This window comes from Lycorma delicatula, chromosome 1 (assembly GCF_047948215.1).
Source record: "Lycorma delicatula isolate Av1 chromosome 1, ASM4794821v1, whole genome shotgun sequence".
Lineage (NCBI taxonomy): Eukaryota > Metazoa > Arthropoda > Insecta > Hemiptera > Fulgoridae > Lycorma > Lycorma delicatula.
The window spans coordinates 125102132-125127974 of NC_134455.1; the positions used below are offsets into that span (position 1 = coordinate 125102132).

The following is a 25843-nucleotide window of genomic DNA, read 5'->3' on the forward strand; positions in this document are numbered from 1 at the left end:
AAGGACTCTCCTGCGGTACAGAAGCTTGAGGTTAATGTGGACCCCAAGCGGTTGAGGAAGCCCCGGTTCATAATATATGACATCGAGCGGAGTATCTCTGATGAAGAAGTTCTGTCTCTCATTCGGGAGCAGAACACTGATTTGGACGAGGCCTCGTTCAAATCATATCAGGAGCATATCACAACATCATATGTTGTGTTAACAGGTTTAGAGGGTCTAAAAGACTACTTCTGTTAAAGCCCATCATACCTAGGAACGGGGGGTGGTGTAGCGACTGAGATTGTCAGATGTCTTCCCCTACAGGGGTCAAGATGCCTCAAGCTATTGACTGAAATCACGATTGATTTTACAAACTTGGACAAAACTTTATTGAAAAAAATTGTATAATTCGTTGTTTACATCTGCCACAAATGCATATGGCAAGAAGAAACGGCTGGGGATATTTTGAACACTTCTTCCAAAGTGCATTAAACATGTAATGACAATTTTTATTTGTTTAACTGTTTGTCATTACTTTTTAACGGTTTTTTATTAGTTATTTTCTTATTAGTAATTGTAGAAACTTAGTTTAAGCTTATTCATTAATATGTAGGAATAAGGTTCTGACAGAAAGCATCCTTTAGAGTACTTTAGCAAACAAAAGATGCACATAGCAGAGTTTTAAATTCAATTCCTGGTCAAGTTTGGCATTTTTCAAACACTAGAATATTAATTTTTCATTAACTGTGATTGGGCATAATCTTGAAGAAACCAAAAATAATAATAATAAAAAAAAAATTCAATTCTACTTCTTACTTCCTTCAAGGTATGGGTCTTTTGTCTTAACACATTCAGCCTAAAACTTTCTCCACTCTTCACAATATTTTAGGAAGTCTTACTTCAGATGGCAATAAGCTACCTGTATCATCACATTTTTAATTATGTTCACTTGGGCCTCAAATCATGATCCATTATGCAGTATTTCAGCTTCAGTATTAACTACAATTCGCAGGGAATAATAAGTGCTTGGCTTGGTGAGTCATCTTGTTGCGTAAGAACTTCTATCACGTACTTCCTTAGGCATTACTACTCTAGTTTTTATTTAGTTTTTACTGCTTCCAATCTTCTGTTAACATGGTACCTAATACCAGTACACTTATATATCAATTTCTCAAACATTACCGCTGATATATTTTATAAATTATTAAAAAATGAAAATCCACCTCACCAAGTTAAATTAAGTGACTTGAGAACTTTCAGTTTATTTAAAAACCACCATCAGAAGTTAAAATATTATAATTATGTTAAAAAATTAATATATGCAAACAGTCATGATTGTTTGCATTCTAACAGTATACTGAAACAATATAGAGACTGGATTGAAATGTAATTAAAAGGAAAACCATGTTATCAGAAATGATATTTTACTTGATTAAATTAATATTTCTTTATATCTATATTTAGGGCATGTTTAAATAATTTATCATCTTTAAAAAATCTTTTCTTATTAATTAAGATTTTTATGATTGCTGTAAATGTGATATTTTTCTGTATTATAATAATTGTAAGAAATGTCTAAGATTTTCATAAAAGTAACAGGATAGTATGTATGACCATTATCTAATACATGTTTAGCAAAGTTAGAATTTCTGATTTATTGTTTTTAATACTAACCATGTGTTCTTTTGCATGTATACAGAATTTACGATTGGTCATACCAACATATATCATATCACAATCCTCACAACCCAGACTATATACACCCCTTGTTTATCAAACTTGGCATCATTTTATGATATTTTATTATAATTATTATTAATATATTTAATTAATTTATTATTTGTAGTATATGTAGGTGTTATACTAATTTTTTTATACATTTTTTAACCCTGGAGTAGTCGCGCGGTTGACAGTTGTCACCCACCTGCCATTATTTATGGGTTATTCCCTTTCCATAACCCCCACCATTCTGTCCCTTCCAGTATCTTTCAAGAAGACCCTATTGTTGGAATCTACAGTGTCGTCGTTCAGTTTACCCTTCAACTAAGAAAGGTATTTCACCTCAAACTAGTTTGGTTGACAAGTGTCCCCCACGCGACCTTTTAAGTTATTTTACCGGTAAGTAATTTTTTCTTTAATAATTTGTTTTATGAGATAGATATTTATCAATTTGTTATTTTTCATCTATTTAGTTTTTTCCTTCCAATAGAAATAATACCTAAACCCTATTTTATTTTTATTTTTACATAGATCATGTCACAAACTAACAAAAGAAAAGTTGAGTACTCATCAGATCCCAAAATTTGGCAGCAGTGGCTCAAAGAATTATCTGATGAAGAGGAAGAAAGGGATCCCGAAGAATCGGATTCAGGCAAGATAGATCATCTTTATTTATAAACCCTTTCTAACATTAAAGTAAGGCATAAAGATTTAATTAAGTAAGTAATTAAATTATAGGATACCAAAAACAAAATCATTCTGTGGGTGACACTGGTCAACCATGTGACCGTTCATGTAACTGTTAACCGCGCGACTACTCCAAGGTTTAAAATTTTTGGAGTAAAAGAAGTGTATTCATTTTTTATGTATATTTTTTCCTTTTTATCTGGTAATAATTTTATATTGTTAGTCATATTAATTGTATTATTTATTTTATTATATAATTCATTTATAGTATTAATATTATTATTACTAGTAACAGCAATGTTTTTAATTGTTTCTATTTCTTTGTTTAAAGAAACTTTATCATGTTTGAGGTAATGTATGGCACTATATATGAGGTTCATATATAAAGTAATGAGACTAATTTTTTTTTTGGCAGCTACTGTAAAGTTGTAAAGTTTTTGTGGCAGGAATACTGTAAAGTTACTAGTAAACATATGATTATATGAACAGCTGATTTATATTAGTTTTAATATTTTTACTTACTGTTGCCATGTGAGATGTAAACAAACTTTTCTTGAAACAAATTTTTGTTGTGCATTATATAAATGAGTGATACTAATTATGAGCAATGTTATGCAATCAATGTTTTTGCAGTATATTCTAAAAAATTGTATGTATATTTCTGCCATAATTGTCGATAACGGTTCACCCATCGCTAAATCGAATGATTGTTTATAACATTGGTTATTAAAACTAAAAAAAACTATATTCACAACATAATTTAATCATGTCAATTAAATATATAAAAAATATATATTTAATCTTTATTGTTTTGTAAATGTTTTTTAATGTTTACTAAAGTTTTATTTATGTCTATATTAGAATACATATTACAAAAATCTATAATATAACAATTTTCTAAAGTGTACGTATTGTTTAATTTAATTGAATTTTTAATATATTAGCTAAAAATTTGCTTAAAAAATATGTTGGTGAATGGGTAAAATCAATTAATGGTCTTACTGGTGTATTAATTTTATGTATTTTGTAAAGCTTTCACGTATGGTGCATATGTATTAATATTTTTTTAATTTATTTTTTATTTTATCATCCAGTAAAACATATTAACATTTATTGATTAAAGTTTTAATTTTTTATATAATTATTTATAGGATTTTTGGTTTTTGTAAAATTGTTATCTTTTATACATTGATTAATCTTTTCTATATAATTTTGCAAGTATATAATGACAGGTGTACCTGTTTTATCAGCTTTGACTATGTGTGTTTTATTATTGATTAATTTGATTTTAATTTGATTTTGATTTTGTTGGTAAGTGTAATTGTTGGCCACGTTTGGAATATGTAAAACAAATTGTTAGGGATGTAGGATGTAGCGGGTATACTGAAATGAAATGACTAGCACTAGATAGGGAATCTTGGAGAGCTGCATCAAACCAGTCAAATGACTGAAGACAAAAAAAAAAAAAATTATCTCTTTTGTCATTGTCATGAATCTTATACATGTTATCTTCTGTGTTGTTTAGTTTGTTTCGTTATATATTTTATCTGGTTTAACGTTATATTTGTATGCATATGCTATCATATTACGTTCCTCCTTATTAAAATTAATTTGTGTCATGTTGATAACATTATCTCCAAATTTATGATAATATTTATTTTATCTCGTATTATATTATTAAAATTAGTGTTTTTACTTTTATTATGTATATCTTTAATTTATTTATTTAAGTATTTAATAATTTATTTAAGTTTAATTATATTATATTTCTGTTTCAATATGTTTGTAATTTTGTAGTCTACAATTTTTATTACCTCATTTAACCTAACATTTCCCAATTCGTGTATTAACACAGAATATATTAAATATGTATAAAAGTAAATTTTTGTTTATTAATATATAAGTTTTTTACTTCATTATTGATGCAGATTATTCTGGCTTTATTTTTAGTGATGATAGTTGCTTTATTATTATTTTTAATAGGGATATTAATATAATTGGGTGTGATGTTATTTTTTTGTGCATATTTTGATAAATTTAATATTAGCTGTAATTTTGCTCATTTTTAACTTATATAATATAATAACTTATATAATATATAACTTATAATTATAATACTTAAAACCATTTTTACATGGGTGTGTGTGAGAATCAATTTCTCAGAAATGATTACTGCTGATATATTTAATAAATTATTAAAAAATGAAAATCCACCTTACCAGAAAAGAGATATATTCTTTTATATCTTGTTCAATTTTTCCTTCTCTTGGCTAGACATTAACATATTGTCTCCTGTCTTAATTTTGTTTTCTTTAAGTTCATTTTCATTCCATATTCTGGCACAATGTCCTTTAATTTTAAAATCATAATTAATATCTTGTACTTTATCTTTTAAAATCATCATATCATCTGCAAATCTTATATAATTTATTTTCTTTCTCATACACTTATCCAGTCATTAACTTGAAGAGAATTTTTTTTCATATCCCTTTCTGTACATAGTAAACAAAGTTGGGGATAGCCAACACACTTGGCTTACTCCTCTTGCTAAGTTAAACCACTCAGTTTGTGGAATCCCCTTTCTCATAACTATTTTCTGATTAAGGTATAATTCTTAAATTGTACCTGATCTTTTTTCTTTCTAATAGTTTATCCAATTTGACAGTTGAATGCTTTCTCTGTATCTATAAAGCACACACTTATTCCTTTACCTCTTTGTGATATTCCTCTCACTAACAGTTCTAATTAGTCCAATCGCATCTCTTCTGAGTCTTCCCTTCCTAAATCCATATTGTTTTTCTGTAACATTTTTTTTCATTTTTCTTCTGTTCCATTTTTCTACTTAATCTTCTGTTCAGAATTATCATGAGATTTTTTATTGAATTTGAAATTAATTGGTGTATTAAGTCCTATAATCTTGACAGTTTACTGCACCATGCTTTTATGGGATTTGAATCATGATAGTTTAAAGAAAATCTGCTGGTAACAGCAAATTTTGTAATGTAGTCATTGTAGATTACATTACATTACTTACTTCTATTGGGAGCTTATTTTTCTATTCTTCATATTGGTTACTGGTTATAAAACTTTCAATTTTAAGTTTGTTACTCCGACCTCCTCTTTCATTTCATCCTTAACTTCCAATGAGAAATCATTTGGCTTCTTGTAGGAAAGATATAATTTATTCATATCTTCCTTCCCCCTTTTAAGTAACTCTTTTTCTCAGTGTAATACTTTGCTATTTCTTTTGGTAATTTCTTTAGTATTCTTCCTTCTCTTACATGCTATTATTTTTAATTTTTTATATATTTTTCAAACTTTTCCTGAAATCCTTTATATTTGAGCATGTTATCTGCAAGCCATCTTTTTGGTTCCCTTTTTTTGTTACTCTTCTTAATTCATTATTTAATTTTCTGTAGCATCGTCATTTCTATTCTTGTATTTTTTTCAGTTAGTCACCACGCTAGTAACTTGCTCCCTTTATTCTTCCCTTAAGAAGCCTATTGTTAATTTTTTTACTGTTTTCATCTTTGTATTCACCAAAAATTTATTTTCACCATTGTCTTTTATATTCCTTTCCTTCAATGTTAGAGCTATTTCTCCCCTACTACCACTTTTCAAATTATTGCTTTTTTTACGTTACATTTATTTTTTTCTTCTCTTTTCTACATCTCTTCAATACTAATTTTATTTCTGCTAACAGAAGAGTGTAATTGCTATTTATAACAGCTCCTGGCAACCTAAATGCAATTTTATATTTCTTATTACTTCTGATTTTATGTAGTCAATTTAACTATGTGTCTTCAGTATGTATCTTCAGTAACTTCTATGTACATACTTCTTTTTCAGTTTTTAAACATAACATTTTATTTTCCTTATAAAACTCAATAAATGTTTTCCCCTTTCATTCCATGTGTCCAGTGGCATAATTCCCTAAAATATTTGGTCTTCTCTTCGTTTCCCTACCATAACATTACACTATCTCAAGTTTTCCTTTTAATGATATTTTACCTTCCTTTCCATAACATTTACCTTCTTCCAAATATTTTCCATAGTAAGATACAAAATGTCACCTCACACTAATTCACTGTTACATTTTTTGTGTACTTGTACTAAAAGGAAGGCCTTTAAGGTTTATTCTTATCCCAACAACGACTACGTTGTCATTAGTAAAATCAGTCTTTACACATATTTTGCTATTTCTTTTTTTAGAATGTCTTTTTTACTTCTTGAATTGTATATTGCAATATCATTGTAAACTTACCTTTCCCTTCCCAATTCACTTCACTTAATTCAGTAATACCCTTTCTACTTATTTCCATTACTTTTTTAATTTTCTAACCTGTTTCCAGAAAGTAGTTAAAAAAAGCTTTTGAAAGTGTTTTTATTTTTCATATAACTAATCAATCTTTTTTCCACTTTTTCTTGACTCATTTTAGCAGTTGAATGTCATAACTTATATTGCTTACTCCAAATATGAACAGGAAACAATTTTATACTATGCCATGTGCTAATCCTTGGAGAATCATTGGGTAGTGGTGTTCAATTATCTTCTCCCAACTCGTCAGGCATCCCTAATGTACTGAACAGACACTGTTATAGAGCTGCTCTTAACATAGAACACTTGCTTCTGTAAAGTACTTCTTAGTACTTCAACCTATCAAGCTTAGGAGGTCCTGCTAGTTGTTAAGCTAATATTAGCACATCTATCAGGATAAACACAGTACACAGAGTACTCAGGATTAACATGTGTACTCACTAAAAGAGAATATTTGTTCAAATTAACATTATCAGTAAACTTTTGTTTCAAGAGAAACTGTTTTAATAAAATTCTTCTTGTACACCTATGTTTTTAATTCATTTACAAAACTAAAAGATTAGAAGATAGAAAAAAATATCATCAAAGACAAACTTATAAAAAGTATAGAACTACCAGGAATGGAAAACTGTAATTACTGATTTGAAGAAACAGATCTTTAATAATATTGATAAAAAAATTAGTCATTTTCATGTTAATTTTTTGATCTTCATCTTTTATGTTATATTGAATAAATTAATTTAGAAGTAGTTTAAAAAATAAAGACAATTAATGATTTGAAGATAGTGAAAAGGCAAGAGAAAAAAATTACCAGAAATATTTCTAAATCATTTTTAATGTTTGAGAAAACATTAGTATAGAAGATTGAAAAACTAAAATCATAACATGTAAAAAAAAATCTTAACAAAAATGTAATGAAATTTAATATATAAATAATTTTCTGTAAAAAAAACAACTAATAACTGATCAATGTGTAATATATTATAGATTTAGTAAAAACCAGCAGCAATAAACAAGAACTAAACAACATACCTGATCCCAACTTTTGGCAAAAGCAGTACCTTCTAATTACACACAACTGTATTATCTGATATAATTATGTTAAATTAGTAATGAGATATTGGAGAATTAATTGAAATTTTTTCTCTTTTATTATTTCTTTAAATTTTCTTGTATTGTATTTTCTAGGCCAGTATCAAGACTGGATATTGTGCAACACTGGCAACTACATAGGGCAATGCATAATTTAAATCATTATATATTCTCGTACCCACCTTAAATTCTTGATCTCTTATTCTCTACAATCAATTCTGTGGATGTGGGTCTGACACTGTTCCTCCGTCATGAGAATTCCAGAAGCTTGATGATAAGGCCAGTTCATTCTTAATGTTATCTAGTAGGAAGTCCTACAGAACCCCTCATGAAAATTACCCCCATGGAAATTACCAAGTAATTTCTGATCTGGTGGGTAAAATTACAGTTAGGTACAGCTATACCTCCTATTCCTCTCCCAAAATGTGCCAAGGCTGTATTAATAAATATTTTATAAAAAGAGATATTTAAGTTGAACGTGTCAATCTTGAATTTTATAATAAATAATAACATACAGTAAAAGATCAGATTTATACTTACCGATATTACTGAGTGTTAAGAAAGCCAGATTTACAGCAAGAGATGGTAAACCAACTGGTAGAAGTTCACATAAAATAGCAAAGTGATCGTATCGCTGCCAACCAGTCAAAAATATGCCTTTAAAAACAATACTATCAGAGTAAGTTTTTACCAAGCGCATCCAAGCCCTATGATTTTCTAAATGGTAATCTGTAGAACAAATGTAAAATTGACATCAGTTTACTTAAATTACTAATGATAAATATTCAAATGTAATTAAATAAAAAAATTATAAAAAATTTAGACTTAGGTGTCTTTCCAGACTGAGGTGGGCCTTTCCATATAGGTTCACAGAAAGAGCCTCAATGTAAATGGAATGTTACTAGAAACAATTTATAAATTTGTTATATATTTGGTTAATCAGCTCACCTATCCTACACTTACCACCAATAAGACTTGAGTTCATTGATAAAGATCTGATAATAATGTTTGTTTGTTTCTGATAATAATGTTAATTTTTTCAGCTGAAATATTGATGATCACATTTATGTATAAATACTGCCATGTTCATATTAGACTTCAGAGCAGTATGGTTATCATTATTACATATTTATGAGTTTTGGTTATATCAGCTGTTGACACTCTTTAACAGTAAATATAGTTAACTGTTATTAAGCCATATTAAATTTATTAAAAGAAATTGTCATAATTTTTATTTATTACAGAAAGTTATTTATTAGTACTGAGATTTATTTTTTTAATTCAGAAAAAAAAGAGGATATAATTAGTGTGAGGAAAGAAAGGGAATGGGAAGAATAGTATTTTTAGTACAGCATAAGAATTAGAATTTTTTAATTTTTGGATTGTATTTGTAAATATCAAGAATAAAATCTGGTATATTCTCTTTTATTCCAGTTTTACATGACTTATATGCATACAGTGAGATGGTCATCAAAACAGCCATCTAGGTTTTGATTATAAGTAAAGATTTTTATAAATGGTTTTTGAGCATACTCTAATAATTTCTTACAATAATTGTTTATTATAGCTTTGTCTGTAGGTATGAATTTATTTAATTGAATGTTTAACACAAAATAAATTATAAATGTTCTATTACAATTAAAGGTAATTAATTCCAAATACCGCTACTAGATGTTAAATAGTTTATTCCGATGATATACCTAATTGGTATTAATTGTTATGTAACCTACTTTGATATGAAGTGTAAATTATGATACCTAATAAATTTCATGAATGTTCTATTTTATTTAATAGTAAATGACTTTTAATAAAAAGAAGTTTATAAAAAAACTGGTTAAGCTGTCTCATTACAATCCATAAGTACTGAGATGATCTTATGGATTTTACTATTTTGTTTCCAATTGCTTATGTGTACCCATATGTGATTGAGTTACCATTAAAAGAATATATATTTATCCATCAAAGTTCATTTTATCTGAAAAAGATATTGAATATTACCAAATCAGATAGCAAAAACAATTTTTCCAGTCCAAAATTAATTACTATTTGAAATAACCTGACTTACAATTAATAAATTAAAATGTTTTGAAATTAAAAATTACTGAAAAAAAAAATATTTTTTTTGTTGTACAATTAAAAAAATTTATATTTGGAAAAAAAAAGTTTTTAGACTTCTAATATTATTGTCTTTAAACCCCTAATTTAAAATTTTACTCATCTTTTTAAATTAATTTCATGGGTAAAATTAGTATGCAAGTGGTTCATTTATTAATGAAGTACATATTAATTATTATTTATTATTACTAATTTATTACATGTGGAATATTAATGAATAGCCTTGTCTGGTATTTGTTAATATTCCTCTTTTTCTTTTTTATTGTCATGCAGTTCCTCTACCGATTAAAAGCAGTAAAGGAAAATAACTTATAATGCAAATTTTTGTAAGCATTTTGTTTAACTTGGCATGCTGATATACAATTGTATGTTTGGGTCTATCAAAAAGGCGATTGAAAATCATTTTCTAAAAACTATCTAATTATCTAAAAAAATACTGCTTCGGCTTTTCATAACGGTACAAAATATTTTTCAATAAACCATGTGTTTTAATTAAATTGTTGTACTATTTACTTTTTTTAGAAGGATTGTAATAAGGATAAAATCAAAACCTACACCGACAACGATTGTTAACGTCTATATGCCTACAAGCGCCCATGATGATGATGAGGTAGAGTGTGTATACGAAGAGATTGATGAAGCAATTAAACACGTAAAAGGAGATGAAAATTTAATAATAGTTGGAGATTGAAATGCAAGCATTGGAAAAGACAAGGAAGGAAATATAGCGGGTGAATACAGGCTGGGCAAAAGGAGTGAAAGAGGGGACCGACTTATAGAGTTTTGCACAAAGTATAATTTAGTAATTGCCAACACCCAATTTAAAAATCATAATAGAAGAATATACACTTGGAAAAAGCCAGGCGATACTGCAAGGTATCAGATAGATTATATCATGGTTAAGCAAAGATTTAGAAATCAACTCATGGACTGCAAGACTTACCCTGGAGCACAAATTGATATCGACCATAATTTGGTGATAATGAAATGTAGATTGGGGTTTAAAAACCTGAAGAAAAGGTGTCAGATGAATCGGTAGAATTTAGAGAAGCTTGAGGAAGAGGAGGTAAAGAAGATTTTTGAGGAGGACATCGCAAGAGGTCTGAGTAAAAAAGATAAGGTAGAAAATGTAGAAGAAGAATGGGAGAATGTTAAAAAGGAAATTCTTAAATCAGCAGAGGCAAACTTAGGCAGAATAAAGAGAACTGGTAGAAAACCTTGGGTTTCAGATGATATATTGCAGCTGATGGATGAATGTAGAAAATATAAGAATGCTAGTGATGAAGAAAGTAAAAGGAACTATCGGCAATTAAGAAATCCTATAAACAGGAAGTGCAAACTGGGGAAAGAAGAGTGGATTAAAGAAAAGTGTTCAGAAGTGGAAAGAGAAATGAACATTGGTAAAATAGACGGAGCATACAGGAAAGTTAAGGAAAATTTTGGGGTACATAAATTAAAATCTAATAATGTGTTAAACAAAGATGGTACACCAATATATAATACGAAAGGTAAAGTCGATAGATGGGTGGAATATATTGAAGAGTTATACGGAAGAAATGAATTAGAAAATGGTTTATAGAGGAAGAAGAGGAAGTTGAGGAGGATGAAATGGGAGAAACAACTGAGATCTGAATTTAAGAGAGCATTAAAAGACTTAAATAGCAGAAAGGCCTCCTGGAATAGACGGAATACCTATAGAATTACTGCGCAGTGCAGGTGAGAAAGCGATTGATAGATTATACAAACTGGTGTGTAATATTTATGAAAAAGGGGAATTTCCGTCAGACTTCAAAAAAGGTGTTATATTCATGATACCAAAGAAAGCAGGGGCAGATAAATGTGAAGAATACAGAACAATTAGTTTAACTAGTCATGCATCAAAAATCTTAACTAGAATTCTATAGAGAAGAATTGATAGGAGAGTGGAAGAAGTGTCAGGAGAAGACCAATTTGGTTTCAGGAAAAGTATAGGGACAAGGGAAGCAATTTTAGGCCTCAGATTAATAGTAGAAGGAAGATTAAAGAAAAACAAACCAACATATTTGGCATTTACAGACCTACAAAAGGCATTCGATAACGTAGACTGGAATAAAATGTTCAACATTTAAAAAAAATTAGGGTTCAAATACAGAGATAGAAGAACAATTGCTAACATGTACAGGAACCAAACAGCAACAGTAATAATTGAAGAACATAAGAAAGAAGCTGTAATAAGAAAGGGTGCCCGACAAGGATGTTCCCTATTTCCGTTACTTTTTAAACTTTAAATGGAATTAGCAGTTAATGATGTTAAAGAACAATTTAGATTCGGAGTAACAGTACAAGGTGAAAAGATAAAGATCCTACGATTTGCTAATGATATAGTAATTCTAGCCGAGAGTAAAAAAGATTTAGAAGAAACAATGAACGGCATAGATGAAGTCCTACGCAAGAACTATCGCATGAAAATAAACAAGAACAAAACAAAAGTAATGAAATGTAGTAGAAATAACAAAGATGGACCACTGAATGTGAAAATAGGAGGAGAAAGGATTATGGAGGTAGAAGAATTTTGTTAATTGGGAAGTAGAATTACTAAAGATGGACGAAGCAGGAGCGATATAAAATGCTGAATAGCACAAGCTAAATGAGCCTTCAGTATGAAATATAATTTCTTTACATCAAAAATTAATTTAAATGTCAGGAAAAGATTTTTGAGAGTGTATGTTTGGAGTGTCGCTTTATATGGAGGTGAAACTTGGACAATCGGAGTATCTGAGAAGAAAAGATTAAAAGCTTTTGAAATGTGGTGCTATAGGAGAATGTTAAAAATCAGATGGGTGGATAAAGTGACAAATGAAGAGGTATTGACGCAAATAGATGAAGAAAGAAGCATTTGGAAAAATATAGTTAAAAGAAGAGACAGACTTATAGGCCACATACTAAGGCATCCTGGAATAGTCGCTTTAATATTGGAAGGACAGGTAGAAGGAAAAAATTGTGTAGGCAGGACACGTTTGGAATATGTAAAACAAATTTTTAGGGATGTAGGATGTAGAGGGTATATTGAAATGAAACGACTAGCACTAGATAGGGAATCTTGGAGAGCTGCATCAAACCAGTCAAATGACTGAAGACAAAAAAAAAAAAAATTTACTTTTAATAATTTTATTTTATATGTGATGGATAAGGGTTATTAGGACAAAAAGATAATTATAACCAATGAAAATCAAGATGTTCATTAGAAAAGTGTACATTCATTTCATTTAAAGATATTTAATATAAACTGCTTGTAGATTTAAGTAGTCAACAAAAAAAGTTTTTTTTTGTGTATCTGGAATCATACATGTGATTTTACCTAATTTTGGGGTGCTGAATCCAAAACTGTTATCAGAATTTATGTAACATGTTTTTTAGATATACATGATTTGGATATATGATTTATTTGCTAATAAATGCATAACTGTAAAATCAATATTAAAAAATATATATATTATATTTCAGTATTCATTTAAAATTTGGTTAAATCAACTAAATCTTTATTTATTCAAACACAGATAAATTGAAATACATTAATGCAATTTTAAAATAACAGTTTTTAAAGGTCTGAATCATTGAAATGTCTTTAACAACCTTTAAAAGTATAAATCATTGGAATTATCTTACCCTTATTTTTTAAAAAATGTGTTGGCAAACTTTTTCGCTTGTAGGATGTTTGACCAGTTTCTCTAGACAAAAACTAAAATAGTTACCTATAATTTTAGGATCTCATTTTCCAATGCTCCATGGTCAGAATATCCTGATGGAAATGTTCTCCTTTCTTGTCACTGACAGAACCCAAATTTTCATGAAAAAATCTAGGTGGGAGTGTAGGAAATGGATTTTTAAAGACATTCTACATCCTAAACGTTTGTAGTTTTCTAACAGTTTATTCATCAAAAAAGCTTAGTTTTCATCTTTTCTGTTACCTAAAATACCACCATCAACATCTTTGAACGACTTCCATGCAGCTAGTTCAAATTCGCTAAGATTATTATCAAAAGGTCAGTTCTTCTTGATTTGCAGACCGATAATATACCCTCCTTCAGTTTATCATCATTCAATTTAGGAAAATCTATTTTTAAATCATTAAATTCTGGTTCATCTTTGTCTAGTGCCTTTACAAAATCTTTTATGGAAGAATTCTCATCAGATACAGGAAGAGATTCTTCAACATCATCTGCTTCATTTTTGGATTATTCTTTTAACAGTGTCGGTTTAGATGGTACAGGTACAGGGAACTCCTCTCTGTGTGGTACTGGTTTTAGAACTAAGGATATTTCTGTGTATTTTGATGAACTTTCTATTTTTGAATGAAAATCCAAATATATTTGTCATACAAAAGTAGCAGTCAGTGAAATGGTCCTTAGGTTCACTCCAAACCATCAGTACAGCAAATGGCATGGCTCGTCATTTCACCTTCAACCAATCAGTTAGACTTACTAAGCATGATATGCAAGCAAATAACATGAGGCAACCAGATTTTATCTTGATCCCCGAGTGGAAAATTAAAATAAAATTTATAAGCTGTTTTTAACAATTCAGAAATAGTTTTTCTTCAAGCTATAGATGTAAATTTACCAGATATAACAAAAATTGTCTGGAAGATTTGAACATCCACGAACTTTTGCAGAAGCCATGCTGTAGTAAATAAAAACAAGAAAAATCACTTTTATATTATAAAGAACTGATGAAAATATAGCAAAACACTAATAATTCTTAAAATACAACATACAGTATAGACAAGTGAAGCTAGACTGAATACGAGTTTAAGCTCAGCAATTATGTAGAAGGCAAATCGACCTCTGTAGTTAGTTAGTTAGTTAGTTAGTTCTTAGATGGTGCCACAGAAATGCTATACTGAAATAAGATTTATTTCTTTATATATTTCAATATAGTGTTTCAGTAGCGCCATCTAAGAACTAACTAACTACAGAGGTAGATCGCCTACTATATTAATATCTTAAGCTCTGTAGTAGACATCAACAGATGTCTGTATGATGTCATCATATAGACATGTTTGTACACGTCTACCATCTCATGATACAGTGTATATATTTATTTTTTATTTATTAAGCATGTATGCACATTGTTTAAAAGTAAAAATACAGAAACTATTCTTAATTGTAACTAGTAATTGATCAAAATGAGTTTATAATACACATTTTTACAAATTTACAACTTACGTAAAATCTTTGTGGTAACAGAATTTCAATAGCATATTTGAAATCAGCACCCAAATTACAGTGAGAAACATGTTTAATACAAACTTGTATTGACTAGTATTTTCATCAGTTTTACTTATAATTCTTTCTTCCTCTACAAATTTTTTTCTATCCTGTTGGCAAATCTGAAGTGTTGTTAAAATTTATAGTTACAAAAATAAATTCTAATATTACTAAATATCAATTAAAAAAAGTGCCCATCTTATTGAAGCTAATCATCAGGAAAATTTAAACAAATACTTTAACAATATACAAAAATCAATGCAGTATGTATTTTATAGTTAAATTCCTTTTTGTATTTATTAGTTGAGTTCTTACATGAGGATTGTTCAAACAAATAAATTATTTGTTTAAAATGACATTATTTTTCAAAATAGTTTCCCTCCTTTTCAATGTACATGTGGTATTTTTTGAGTAGCTTCCGTATTTGTTCAGAAAAAAATTCTAGTAGCTGTTGACAGACCCACTCTCAAACAGCTTCACTGGAACAAAACTTTTTACCCCTTACAGCTTCTTTTAAGGATTCGAAAATGGAAAAAATGGAAATCAGTGAGAGATCTGAACTATAAGAGTACGTTGCAGAATTATTCATTTTAATTCATAAATTGTAGTCATCATAAGAGTGGCCTTATGACAGCATCCATTATTCTGTAAAAAAAAAACCTAATGTTGACTTTTTCCACTTCTTTTGAATGGCTGTCTTTACTGGACCCTTTGTAAATCCGAGTAGCACTGTGCATTTTATAGTATACTGATCTATTATGAAACTCATGTACAGAACACCTTGAGTATCCCAAACAAATGAAGCCATAATTTATCCTGCTGCAAAAGTAGTTTTTGTTTTTTTGGTTTTGGAGATGAAGAATGTTGCTCGCCATTGTATAAGCTCTTTTGCTTTCTGGGGTAAAATAGAGCACGCATGTTTTATCAGTAGTGACAACCAATGGAGGCTCGCATATAGGCACTATGGAACTGCAGCACCTTCTATTTCCACTTGATATTATCAATAACATTTAATATAACGAGTCCTTTTTTCTTTAATTCTTTCTTTATATGTACTATATGTAGTCCCTAAACTTAATGTCAGTAGCCATACCACGGTTTATGAAAAAGATACAAAAATCTTTATATGGAACTGTGAAGTACAGAGTTATAGCGGCATGGTGTTAGGCTGTTGTGTGCATGCATACATAGGAAGCTGCACATGAGGCTATGAGGGAGAGAGACTGCACAGAACTGCACTGTAGATCCTGCAGTTCTGATCCTGGCGTGCTGGTGGAAGGTAGTTTTTTTTTTTACTCCACATATGTATGGAACGTTCCTTGTTTGATCCCTTTTCTAGTTTAGTTAGTGAAAGGAATATGAAATTGGTTTGTTATTTTCCCAGTAGTGATCAGAAGAGGGTGGAAATCAAGGGCATTTGATTGCAAAATCTGTCCAAAAAAAAGCTAGAAGGGCGAAAGAGAAGGTAATTAATAAAAACTAATTATGTATTTGTTTCTGTGTGCATAGAAATTTAAATTAAGCACCACTGGACTATAGTGTTTTTAAGCGGACATTTTATTACGTTATTATCTAACAGTACTAAAAATTATTATCTTATTAACATTTTATTATTTATTTGGTTAAACCAAATACTGTTTTAAGCACATTATGCTTAAAAACTGTGTACCATATTCTTGAATGTGATAAAGTGTAGAATTAGATTACACTGACAACATAATTTTTGATTCCTAACATGCGATAAATGATTTTAATCTGGTTTTCTTATGCTGATAATGAATATGAACTGAGAATCTTTCTATCACCCACCATTTTTGAAAAAGTTTTATATTTTAAGTAAAGGATTTTTTTCATTTTTCAACGTATAGTTAGCATTTTAAACTCCTATTGTATTTTGTTAGTTAATTTTTTATTGTTTAACTTTGTTAACTTAATTTGTAAGCTATAAACAAACAGTACTAGACAAAGAATTAAATCATATCATAGTCACACATTATGACATCATATCTAATACTGAAGAGTGAGCCTTCATGGACAAGATTAATCATGTCTGTGCAGGTCAAAACATGTAGCTGAAAACACAGCTGTGTTGTTTGTATTAAGCACTGGATTTAGAAATGAATTAATTTTGTTCAGTCTTATTGCTGTATTAAGTTTGTTAACAGTGCAGTGTCGCAATGCCTTGAAATTGTGTAAATGATGTGGATACCTTTTGTTATGTATGTGGATAGTTTACCGTAAAATCAAATAGAAAAAACATTACACCTTTAATTAAAAAACATATCATTTGTACTTTCAGTGTAAAATTTGTGATCAGGATAAGACGTGGACTCCTCATATAATGTGCATTAGTTGTTCCGTATATTTAAGAGGATCACTGAAAGGTAAATGGAAGGCTTTGACATTTTGTATACCTATGGTTTGGCATGAACCAAAGGATCATGTAACTGATTGTTACTTTTGTTTATCAAGTGTGTCTGGAATTTCTAAAAAATCTGAACGTACTGTAAAATATCCTTCACTGCAATCTGCAATCAGGCCTGTATCTCACAGTAAAATTATTCCAGTTCCTGAGCCACCTGTGAATGTATGTTTCGAAAGCAGTGATGAAGAATCAGGCAGTACTGAAGAAGACAACAATGATTTTGATTTAGAATTATATTCCAATAAGCTACATCTTATATCACAAGGTGAATTAAATGACTTGGTTGGGGATTTAAGTTTATCAAAAAATCAAGCTGAACTGTTAGGATCAAGACTGCAAGGTTGAAATTTACTTAAAAAAAAGATATAAAAATTTCAGGTTTTCAAAAGTGATATAAAGAAAAAGAATTTTCTCAGTACTTTATTGATGAAAATAATTTGGTTTATTGCACAAATATTGATGAGCTTATGTTGTTGTTAGGACAAGTTAATAAACCTGAGGACTGGCGCCTTTTCATAGATTTGTCCAGGTATAGTTTAAAAGTGTTTCTATTACACAAGGGTAACAAATATCCTTCGATACCAATCACTTATGGTATTAATTTGAAAGAGATATACGATGTGATGAAAGACATTCTTGAAAAGATAATTATAAAAAACATAGCTAGAACATATGTGGTGATTTGAAAGTTATAGCTATTTTGTTAGGCATGCAGTTAGGCTATACTAAGTACATGTGTTTTCTTTGCAAATGGGACAGCCAAGTTAGGGATAAACATTATGTTACCAAAGAATGAAAGAAACGAGACAACTTAACTCCAAACGGGAAATAAATTATTCATGAGCCCTTAGTTGATCCCAAAAAATCTTTTTACCCCCTCGCGATATCAAGCAAGGTCTAAAGAAAAATTCTGTAAAAGGAATGAAGAAGGATAGTGCTGGATTTTTGTTCAGCAGGCAGAAATTTACAAATGTAAGTGAAGAAAAAATTAAAGAAGGAATATTTGTTGGTCCTCAAATAAGAAAGTTGGTCAAAGATGATGTATTTAACACAATGTTAAATAATGTAGAAAGTGCAGCATGAGCTTCATTTAAAGACATTTGCAAAGATTTTATCTGCAAACAGAAATCCGACAATTACCACAATATTGTTATCAACTTCTTACCTCATACAGAGCTATGGGATGTAATATGTCTTTGAAAATATTTTTTCTCCACTCACATCTAGATTTTTCCCAGACAACCTTGGAAACGTAAGTGATGAACACATGAACGTTTCCACCAAGACATTTCGGTAATGGAAAGCCGCTATAATCGGTAATGGAATACTAACATGCTAGCCGACTGCTTTGGACATTAATTAAGGATGTCCCTGAGGCTATTTTTAAAAGAGAAGAATCAGCAAAACCATTCTAACACAGGTACGACCATGCAAAATCATAAATTTTACAGATTTTAACTATATTTTCCCTTAATTTTTTCTGAAGAGTAATTTATTTAAAACTAAGGGTGACAGAGCAATTGCATTTACAAATCTGTAATGTAAGCAAAAAAGCAATTCAAGAAATTGTACTGCTTAGAGAAACGTAAAATTTTTTTTTTGTCTATCGGTGTTATTATCTTGCTTCCAGCTATTCTATTTGATTCATTTTTTTTTTGGTTCTTTTATTTTACAGGAAACTTTAGCTATGGCTTTGAAAAGGGCCAGAAAAAGATTTTCTGGAGCAGCACCCCCTCTAATTTTAGCTACGAGCTGCCACTAGTGACGACTAAAAATTCATTGCCATTTTCTTCATATTGTGCTAACAATGTGTGTCACCTGCAGGCTTTTGTTCATCTGTTAATATTCATGCAACCCAATGTGTGCATATTTTCTATTGTTAATTAAGCTGAATACAGCAATTTTCTTGCATGCATCTTTTAAATATATACTTTAATATGTAATATTGTGGTGTGATGTTATGTTTTTTTTTTATAATAAGACTGATGAAACATAATTGTGGATAATTCCATTTCTTGATGTATACCATGTGATAAAAATGCTGATCAAAACACACACACACACACACAAATATAAAATATTTTTGCATTTTATATAAAGCAATTAGCCTAGTATCTTAAAAGCAATCAGTTAGTAAATAAATTATGAAGAGTATTTTGGAATTAATCAATTATCAAAAATTTTAGAGCCTACATACAATTGAAATCTGGTTTATGTAAGTTGGTTTATGTTAACTTTTATGGAGGGTCCTGGTCCTTCATAACACATTTAAAAATAATAATAAAATAAAAGAAAAATGCATTTAAAATTAAAGCCCATTATATTTGCTAAAACTTTAGTTCTAGTTTTAATCAAATGATTCCTGTTCTGGTTTTCTTTATAAAAATAAATTAATTCTAGACAGATAATGAACGATTCAGCTAGTACATGATAAAACAAGAAATAAATAAATTAAAAAAATGAAACTAACTTTACCAAAAAATTAAGTATAAAATTAAATTTTATATAGAATAATATAAAAATTAGCCTGTACTCAAAATAAAAATATTTCAAAGACAAGTGAACATTATACTTTAAATTCTCCTTGTAAAATTTCTTACATATATCAGTAATATATTTATCGGATCCAGTTGCTCCTTTAAAAGCAGATGCTATCCAAACGGCTGGAAATACTTTAGAATATTTATCCCATAAACTAAAAGGAAGTTGTGCTTCAATTTCAGGAGTATACTTCCATACTACAGGTTCAATTAATCTACTTATCTGTGAAGCTATTAGTTCATCTAGTGTCAATTGCCTGAATTCATCATCCCATGTGAGTACTGTCAATGATGGATACTTTTGTTTTATATATCTAAAACATATTTAAAAATATATATATATATAAACTTGCTGAAACCATGTAATACAATACCATTTATAACTATCATTCATATTTCGACACAAAAAAATTAAATTTCTATTTCTTTTTTAATATCTTTAAGCTTTGTACTTCACCAGGTGTACAGATTTTTATTATTCTTAATTAATTATAAAGATTAGAGTAATAACAATAGTATTAATAAAACTTCAGAAAATAACAGTACACATATGTAATCAGATTCACTTTATGTTTAACATAAAAATGATCAAAAATAAAATTTTATGGCCACATTTTTTACATGAATGACATAAACCAAATAAAATTTATCCTCATATACATAAAAATTCAAAAGAACAACAGATGGAATGATGATATCCTTAAAAATATTCCAGAAATAAATAACACCAATGAAGAAACAGAAAACCGATAAAAACAAGAATTTCAGTGGGTTTCAAGAACTAACAAAAGAAGCCCAACTTGGCGTTATCGGAGGAAAAAACAGTTCCATTCACAAAAAAAAATTGCTGGAGTAAAAAGATTAAAAACCATATGTAAATTGTTCTAAAAAAAATTTCTATTAAAATTGCTGACAATCTCAGCTAACTGTTAGAGAAGAATGCAATTTACTTGATAACACTGTAGAACATAAAGTCCGTCTTCCGATACATTTAGTCCGTGCGGTTCGACCGCTCGGCGCGAGGCTGGATCTTTCCCCTTTCGGGGTAAAGATACGAACAAGTGACCAGTTCGCTAGCATTCGGGCGGTGGGGATGGCGGCCGCGTTACGGAGGTACGGAATATTGTACCACTCTGTAGATGGTCATAAATTTATTTCTGCTCTCTTATCTTACTCTCCTCTCTTCTCGGGCGATAACAACGTATAAATTCAGCTGCCGCACAGCGTGTATGTTATTATGCGGCAACTGTATCTAGGTGTTCGTTTGAATGATAAAAAGCTAGTTTTAACAGACAAAACCATTTTTAAAATGCGAAGTATTGACGACGTCCTTGAAGCAAGAGAAACTTCTAAACGACAACAAAAAAGCGTTAAATTTCTTCAAACCAACGATCCCGGTACCACTTACCGGGACAACTTGCAACCGGCCGCTTGTCTTACAACTGTCGAGGAACGTGACTGTATTTTATCCAGCTCAGAGGACCTTGAGGGGACGCAGTTTCCTGACAGCCAGCCGTTGGAATGTTACACAATCGACCCAGTCAACGGAAAACATCAGAGCGGAGGTGGCCAAGCTGACACCATTGATGGGCCCACCGATGAGCGCCGTCCAACGAGTCGTGGAGACCGAGGCGGCGGACGACAAGGCTGCGACTACGGGCAAGAGGAAGGCTCCGGACAACGCCAGACATCAAGCACGACGACATCAAGGAAATCTTCAAAGCGGTCTACGGCAGATACCCAGAAAGGCCCGGCGCAGAAACGGACCAAGTCGGAGGACCATCATGTGGAGCAGCTGCTGGATCTGGCGAGTATAATCTGTTTATTACCCCAGATATTAGTAAGCCAACTGCCCAAGATAAGAAACACCTATGTAGCGCGGATGAACAAAAACCCGTACGAGGTGTCCCAAATAATTTATCAGATAACGATTCAATGTCAGTCGCTCAGACCTGTACCCCCTGGTACCATGTTATTAAGCGACTTACCGGCCGATCATCCCTACCATTTCTCATCTCAGAAATCGTTCCGGTACGAAGAGATGCTGAATGCGATAGATTTCTTTCAGGAATTTTAATTTACAGCCGCCGCTATTCAACGCCCAAACCACAGTTCGACTGTAACGTCGTACGAATAAAGGTGTTTCTCAACACGCTATATATGATATGCGACAGACGTTCCAATAAATGCAAAATTCAGGAAAGAACTATTTCTTTGATGCCTTGGCCAGTTTTTTCTTGAACCCCGGATACATAATAAGTCCCAGCCGCAACGAAAGGTTTTCTTTTACGGGCGGACTAGCACGGCGTATGAGGCCAGATTGGACCCATATTATAATGAGGACGTTAAACAGATAATGGCTGGTGGGTGATCAGCTACAGGTACAAGTAAAAAACCACCCGCCTCGTATATTAGAAAAGATCCCATTAATTGTATTAAGTAACAGAGCGGTATTTTCAGACTACCGTGCTTACAATATAAGAATGAAACAATATAATTGGCGCACAAGTTCTTTCCTGGCCCATTGTCGTAGAAAACTAAATCCAGTATCGGTTGGCTTGCTAATGTACTGGGGTAACGGGATAGAAAGGTTAAAGGACGAAACAAGTATAAATTATAAATATATAGAGAAGTGTATAAATATATTTTTAAATGACAGAAATAAATTATTGTAAAATAAATTTTATTAGAATCAAATGCTATTGTAAGGTATAATGTGATAAATAAAAAAACAGTATTATAACAAACATTTTATTATTTAAATACATACACATACATGAGATCAAATATGTACATTATGTTTAACAGATAAATACGATTGAAAGTTAGTTTTAATATCTTCAATACAATTTGTTGACATTAAAACCGAATTAAAATTGTCTTTATCTGCTCTATACAATTGTTTTATAATACTTTTTACCTTACCGGTCAATGGAAAGTTATTTAAAATATAATTCGGTCTATATCTGGCGTTCTGCTTCTCTTTGAACTCTGCGGTCAAACACTTGGCAACAGTATCGGATGTACTCTGTTCACCGGCGTCAGCCGATCACGGCTAGTCAAGATGATATTTTATAGTCTTCAGTAATAAGGTTATCTCCGTCCAATTTGGAACGATAACCAAAGGCGTTGGTAATATCCGCCGACGTTTTAATAAACGACTTGTCTCCCAGACATTGACCCTGAGGACGACCGTAAGTATTATTATTGTACAGCAAATCGAAGCTATATTCGATTTCAATTTCCAAATACACACGGAAGACTGTATGTGTGTGTCTTTCATATCGTTATGTACGAGTTATTAGGCAACACACCAACATGCATAGTAGGCGGCAACAGACCGCCGTTGTATTCATACAGGTCATGAGACATAAAACATCCCTGTTCTAGATACGATTCGTATGGAACCTCTATTTGGCCTGCATATGAAGGGTGTACGCCGTGCAGTTTGATACCTGTCTTAACGCTGGCATCAAACTGCACCTCAGATATACAAAAATTTTTAATACCGTATCCTAATTTTGTATTAAATGATTTAAGGGGTGGATACGGTTTAACAGGCTTTAAAACGAATACTTGCGGCCTTTATTCGTACAACAAAGGCGGCGAGGTGGCTGAGTTTGTTGAAGGAAAGACCTGTAAATCTTTCATTATTTCGGATAATGTATCTTCACCAGTTTTATTATAACAATGCTGTACATAATACTGCTGGAATGTTATCTGATTACCGAACGACCACGGTATAGCGGAATAATTAATAGACGACCCAGTCGCCGTACAGCCGTACCTCGTTACAGGGGTTATGTAAATGTAATTAGATCGGAATCATGGGATTGTCCGACGAATAGGTGTACTTACAGTTTACACCCTGATACTTATCCCCAAGCCCGTAACCAACATAAATTGTTCACTATTAGCGTTCGTTATTTGAGCACTATTTGTAATAAAAGGTGAAACCCGATAGGGGTTACACTGCACTCCACTCTACGTACCTCCGATGTTATAGGAAGATTCTTGAATTCGGCCGGTGACAGGTACCACGGTATGATGTCCACAGGAACGTAGGCCAGGGGCGTTGTAACCTACCCGACGTCCATGAAGGTCGGAGCGACGGCCGGTTGTTTGTCGTGCGCCGGTTCAGCCGGCGTCCACTGCATCTTACCGGTCAGGAATTTATACTGGTAACCGCAGGACCACATGAAACGATGATGGTTGAATTTCAGCCTGCCGGTTTTTAAATAAGAAATCGGTCTATCACTAAGTCCGCCGATCATGCCGCCACGTTGTAGGCCACCTTGGTGTCAAGCTTGGCTACCTTTGACGGTGGTTCATCAGCCATCTCCATGTCTGCAGTCCTACTTCCTGAGATTGTTGGATATAATACTCCAACAACTGATTCCACGCCGTATTTGATTGAAAGACCTGCGGGATCAACAAGGCTGTGCCAATTCCCAGTCCTAGCGAAATCCCCAGCAAAATCGCCGATCGCCTGTCTATCAGCTACACGTATATGATGATGTTCTGTGGCCGATTCGTATCTGAGGTCGTGCTCAAGCGCGATCTGATCATCGATGTCGACCGGGGGCCCGTTATCGATTGGGTTTCCAGGTCGAGATAGTTATAACCGGGAAAATTCACACAGTGAAGACTGACGCCAGCGGTTCGAGCGACCGTCTTATATACCGGTCTCCCCGCCGTAACGCGGCCGCCATCTCCACCGCCCGAATGCTAGTTAAAATATATAACTACTTTAACATATATAACTATCTGTTTGATCATGGAATCATATGTGATGTTTTTTATATAATTGGTTTGTTAGACTTTTTCCAAACATCAATCTGTCTCTGTATCCCACACACAAGCTTCAAGCTTATGTGGTAATATTAAAATAAAATATTATCTAATTATATAAATATTTATACATTTATTTTATGAATCCGGGACCGCTATGATGCGATAAATTAGCCATTCAACATACTAAGAGGCAAGAATCGCACACTACCTAACCTGTAAAACAAGAAAAGACCAGGGTATTCTTTCTAACATAATCTGCTGTAATTCCTACAGGTTTTTAAAAAAATAAATTGAAACCACAAAGAAAAATGCAACAAAGAATACAATTCAATGTAGAATATTAAAATCAATTTACACGATCCAGATTATCAAACTTTTCAAACACAATCTTTTCCTTTCATGCTAAATAGTATAGTAAAAATTTCATACTTAGTTTTCAAGTAGATCTATCTCACTATCATTTAAGATAAATTTTTACCTCAAAATTAATTTCTCTGAACCATTTTAAAATTAGTGACATCTGAAATGTGAAGTATTATGGTACTTATTAACATATGTATTAATAAAGAAAGATATTACCTAGCTATAATAGAAACATGATGCAGGAATAGATTCTTTTTCGTCCATCTTTCTTTAAGCATCATGTCAACACACTTTGAACACTCCCCTAAATAATAAACTTCATCACAACCAATGTGTATATAACTTGATGATGGATGCAGTGTAATAATATCATCTAGCATATCTTTAATTATATTAAATGTACCATTATTTGACGGACAAACAACCTAAAACAAGCACCAAAATAAATTATCAAATTATTTAGTATTTAGTCATATTATAATAATCATAAGTACTTGTTGCAATCTGAGTTATGGATTTAAATGCAGTTGACCCTTGCACAATATATTTGGTTTCTGGTAAGCAA

General features: G+C 31.2%; 1 protein-coding gene across 6 annotated transcripts in view; it reads right to left on the bottom strand.

Moving 5' to 3' along the window:
- LOC142321891 (hexosaminidase D-like) overlaps positions 1–25843 on the bottom strand; it is an 83873-nt gene that overhangs the window by 30407 nt on the left and 27623 nt on the right. For all 6 annotated transcript variants that reach the window (XM_075360411.1, XM_075360393.1, XM_075360383.1 and 3 more), the window contains 3 exons: positions 25495–25703; positions 20182–20435; positions 8336–8524 (listed from right to left, as the gene is read on the bottom strand). In XM_075360411.1, the coding sequence (XP_075216526.1) occupies positions 8336–8524; positions 20182–20435; positions 25495–25703 (652 nt within the window). The remainder of the gene's footprint in view (positions 1–8335; positions 8525–20181; positions 20436–25494; positions 25704–25843) is intronic.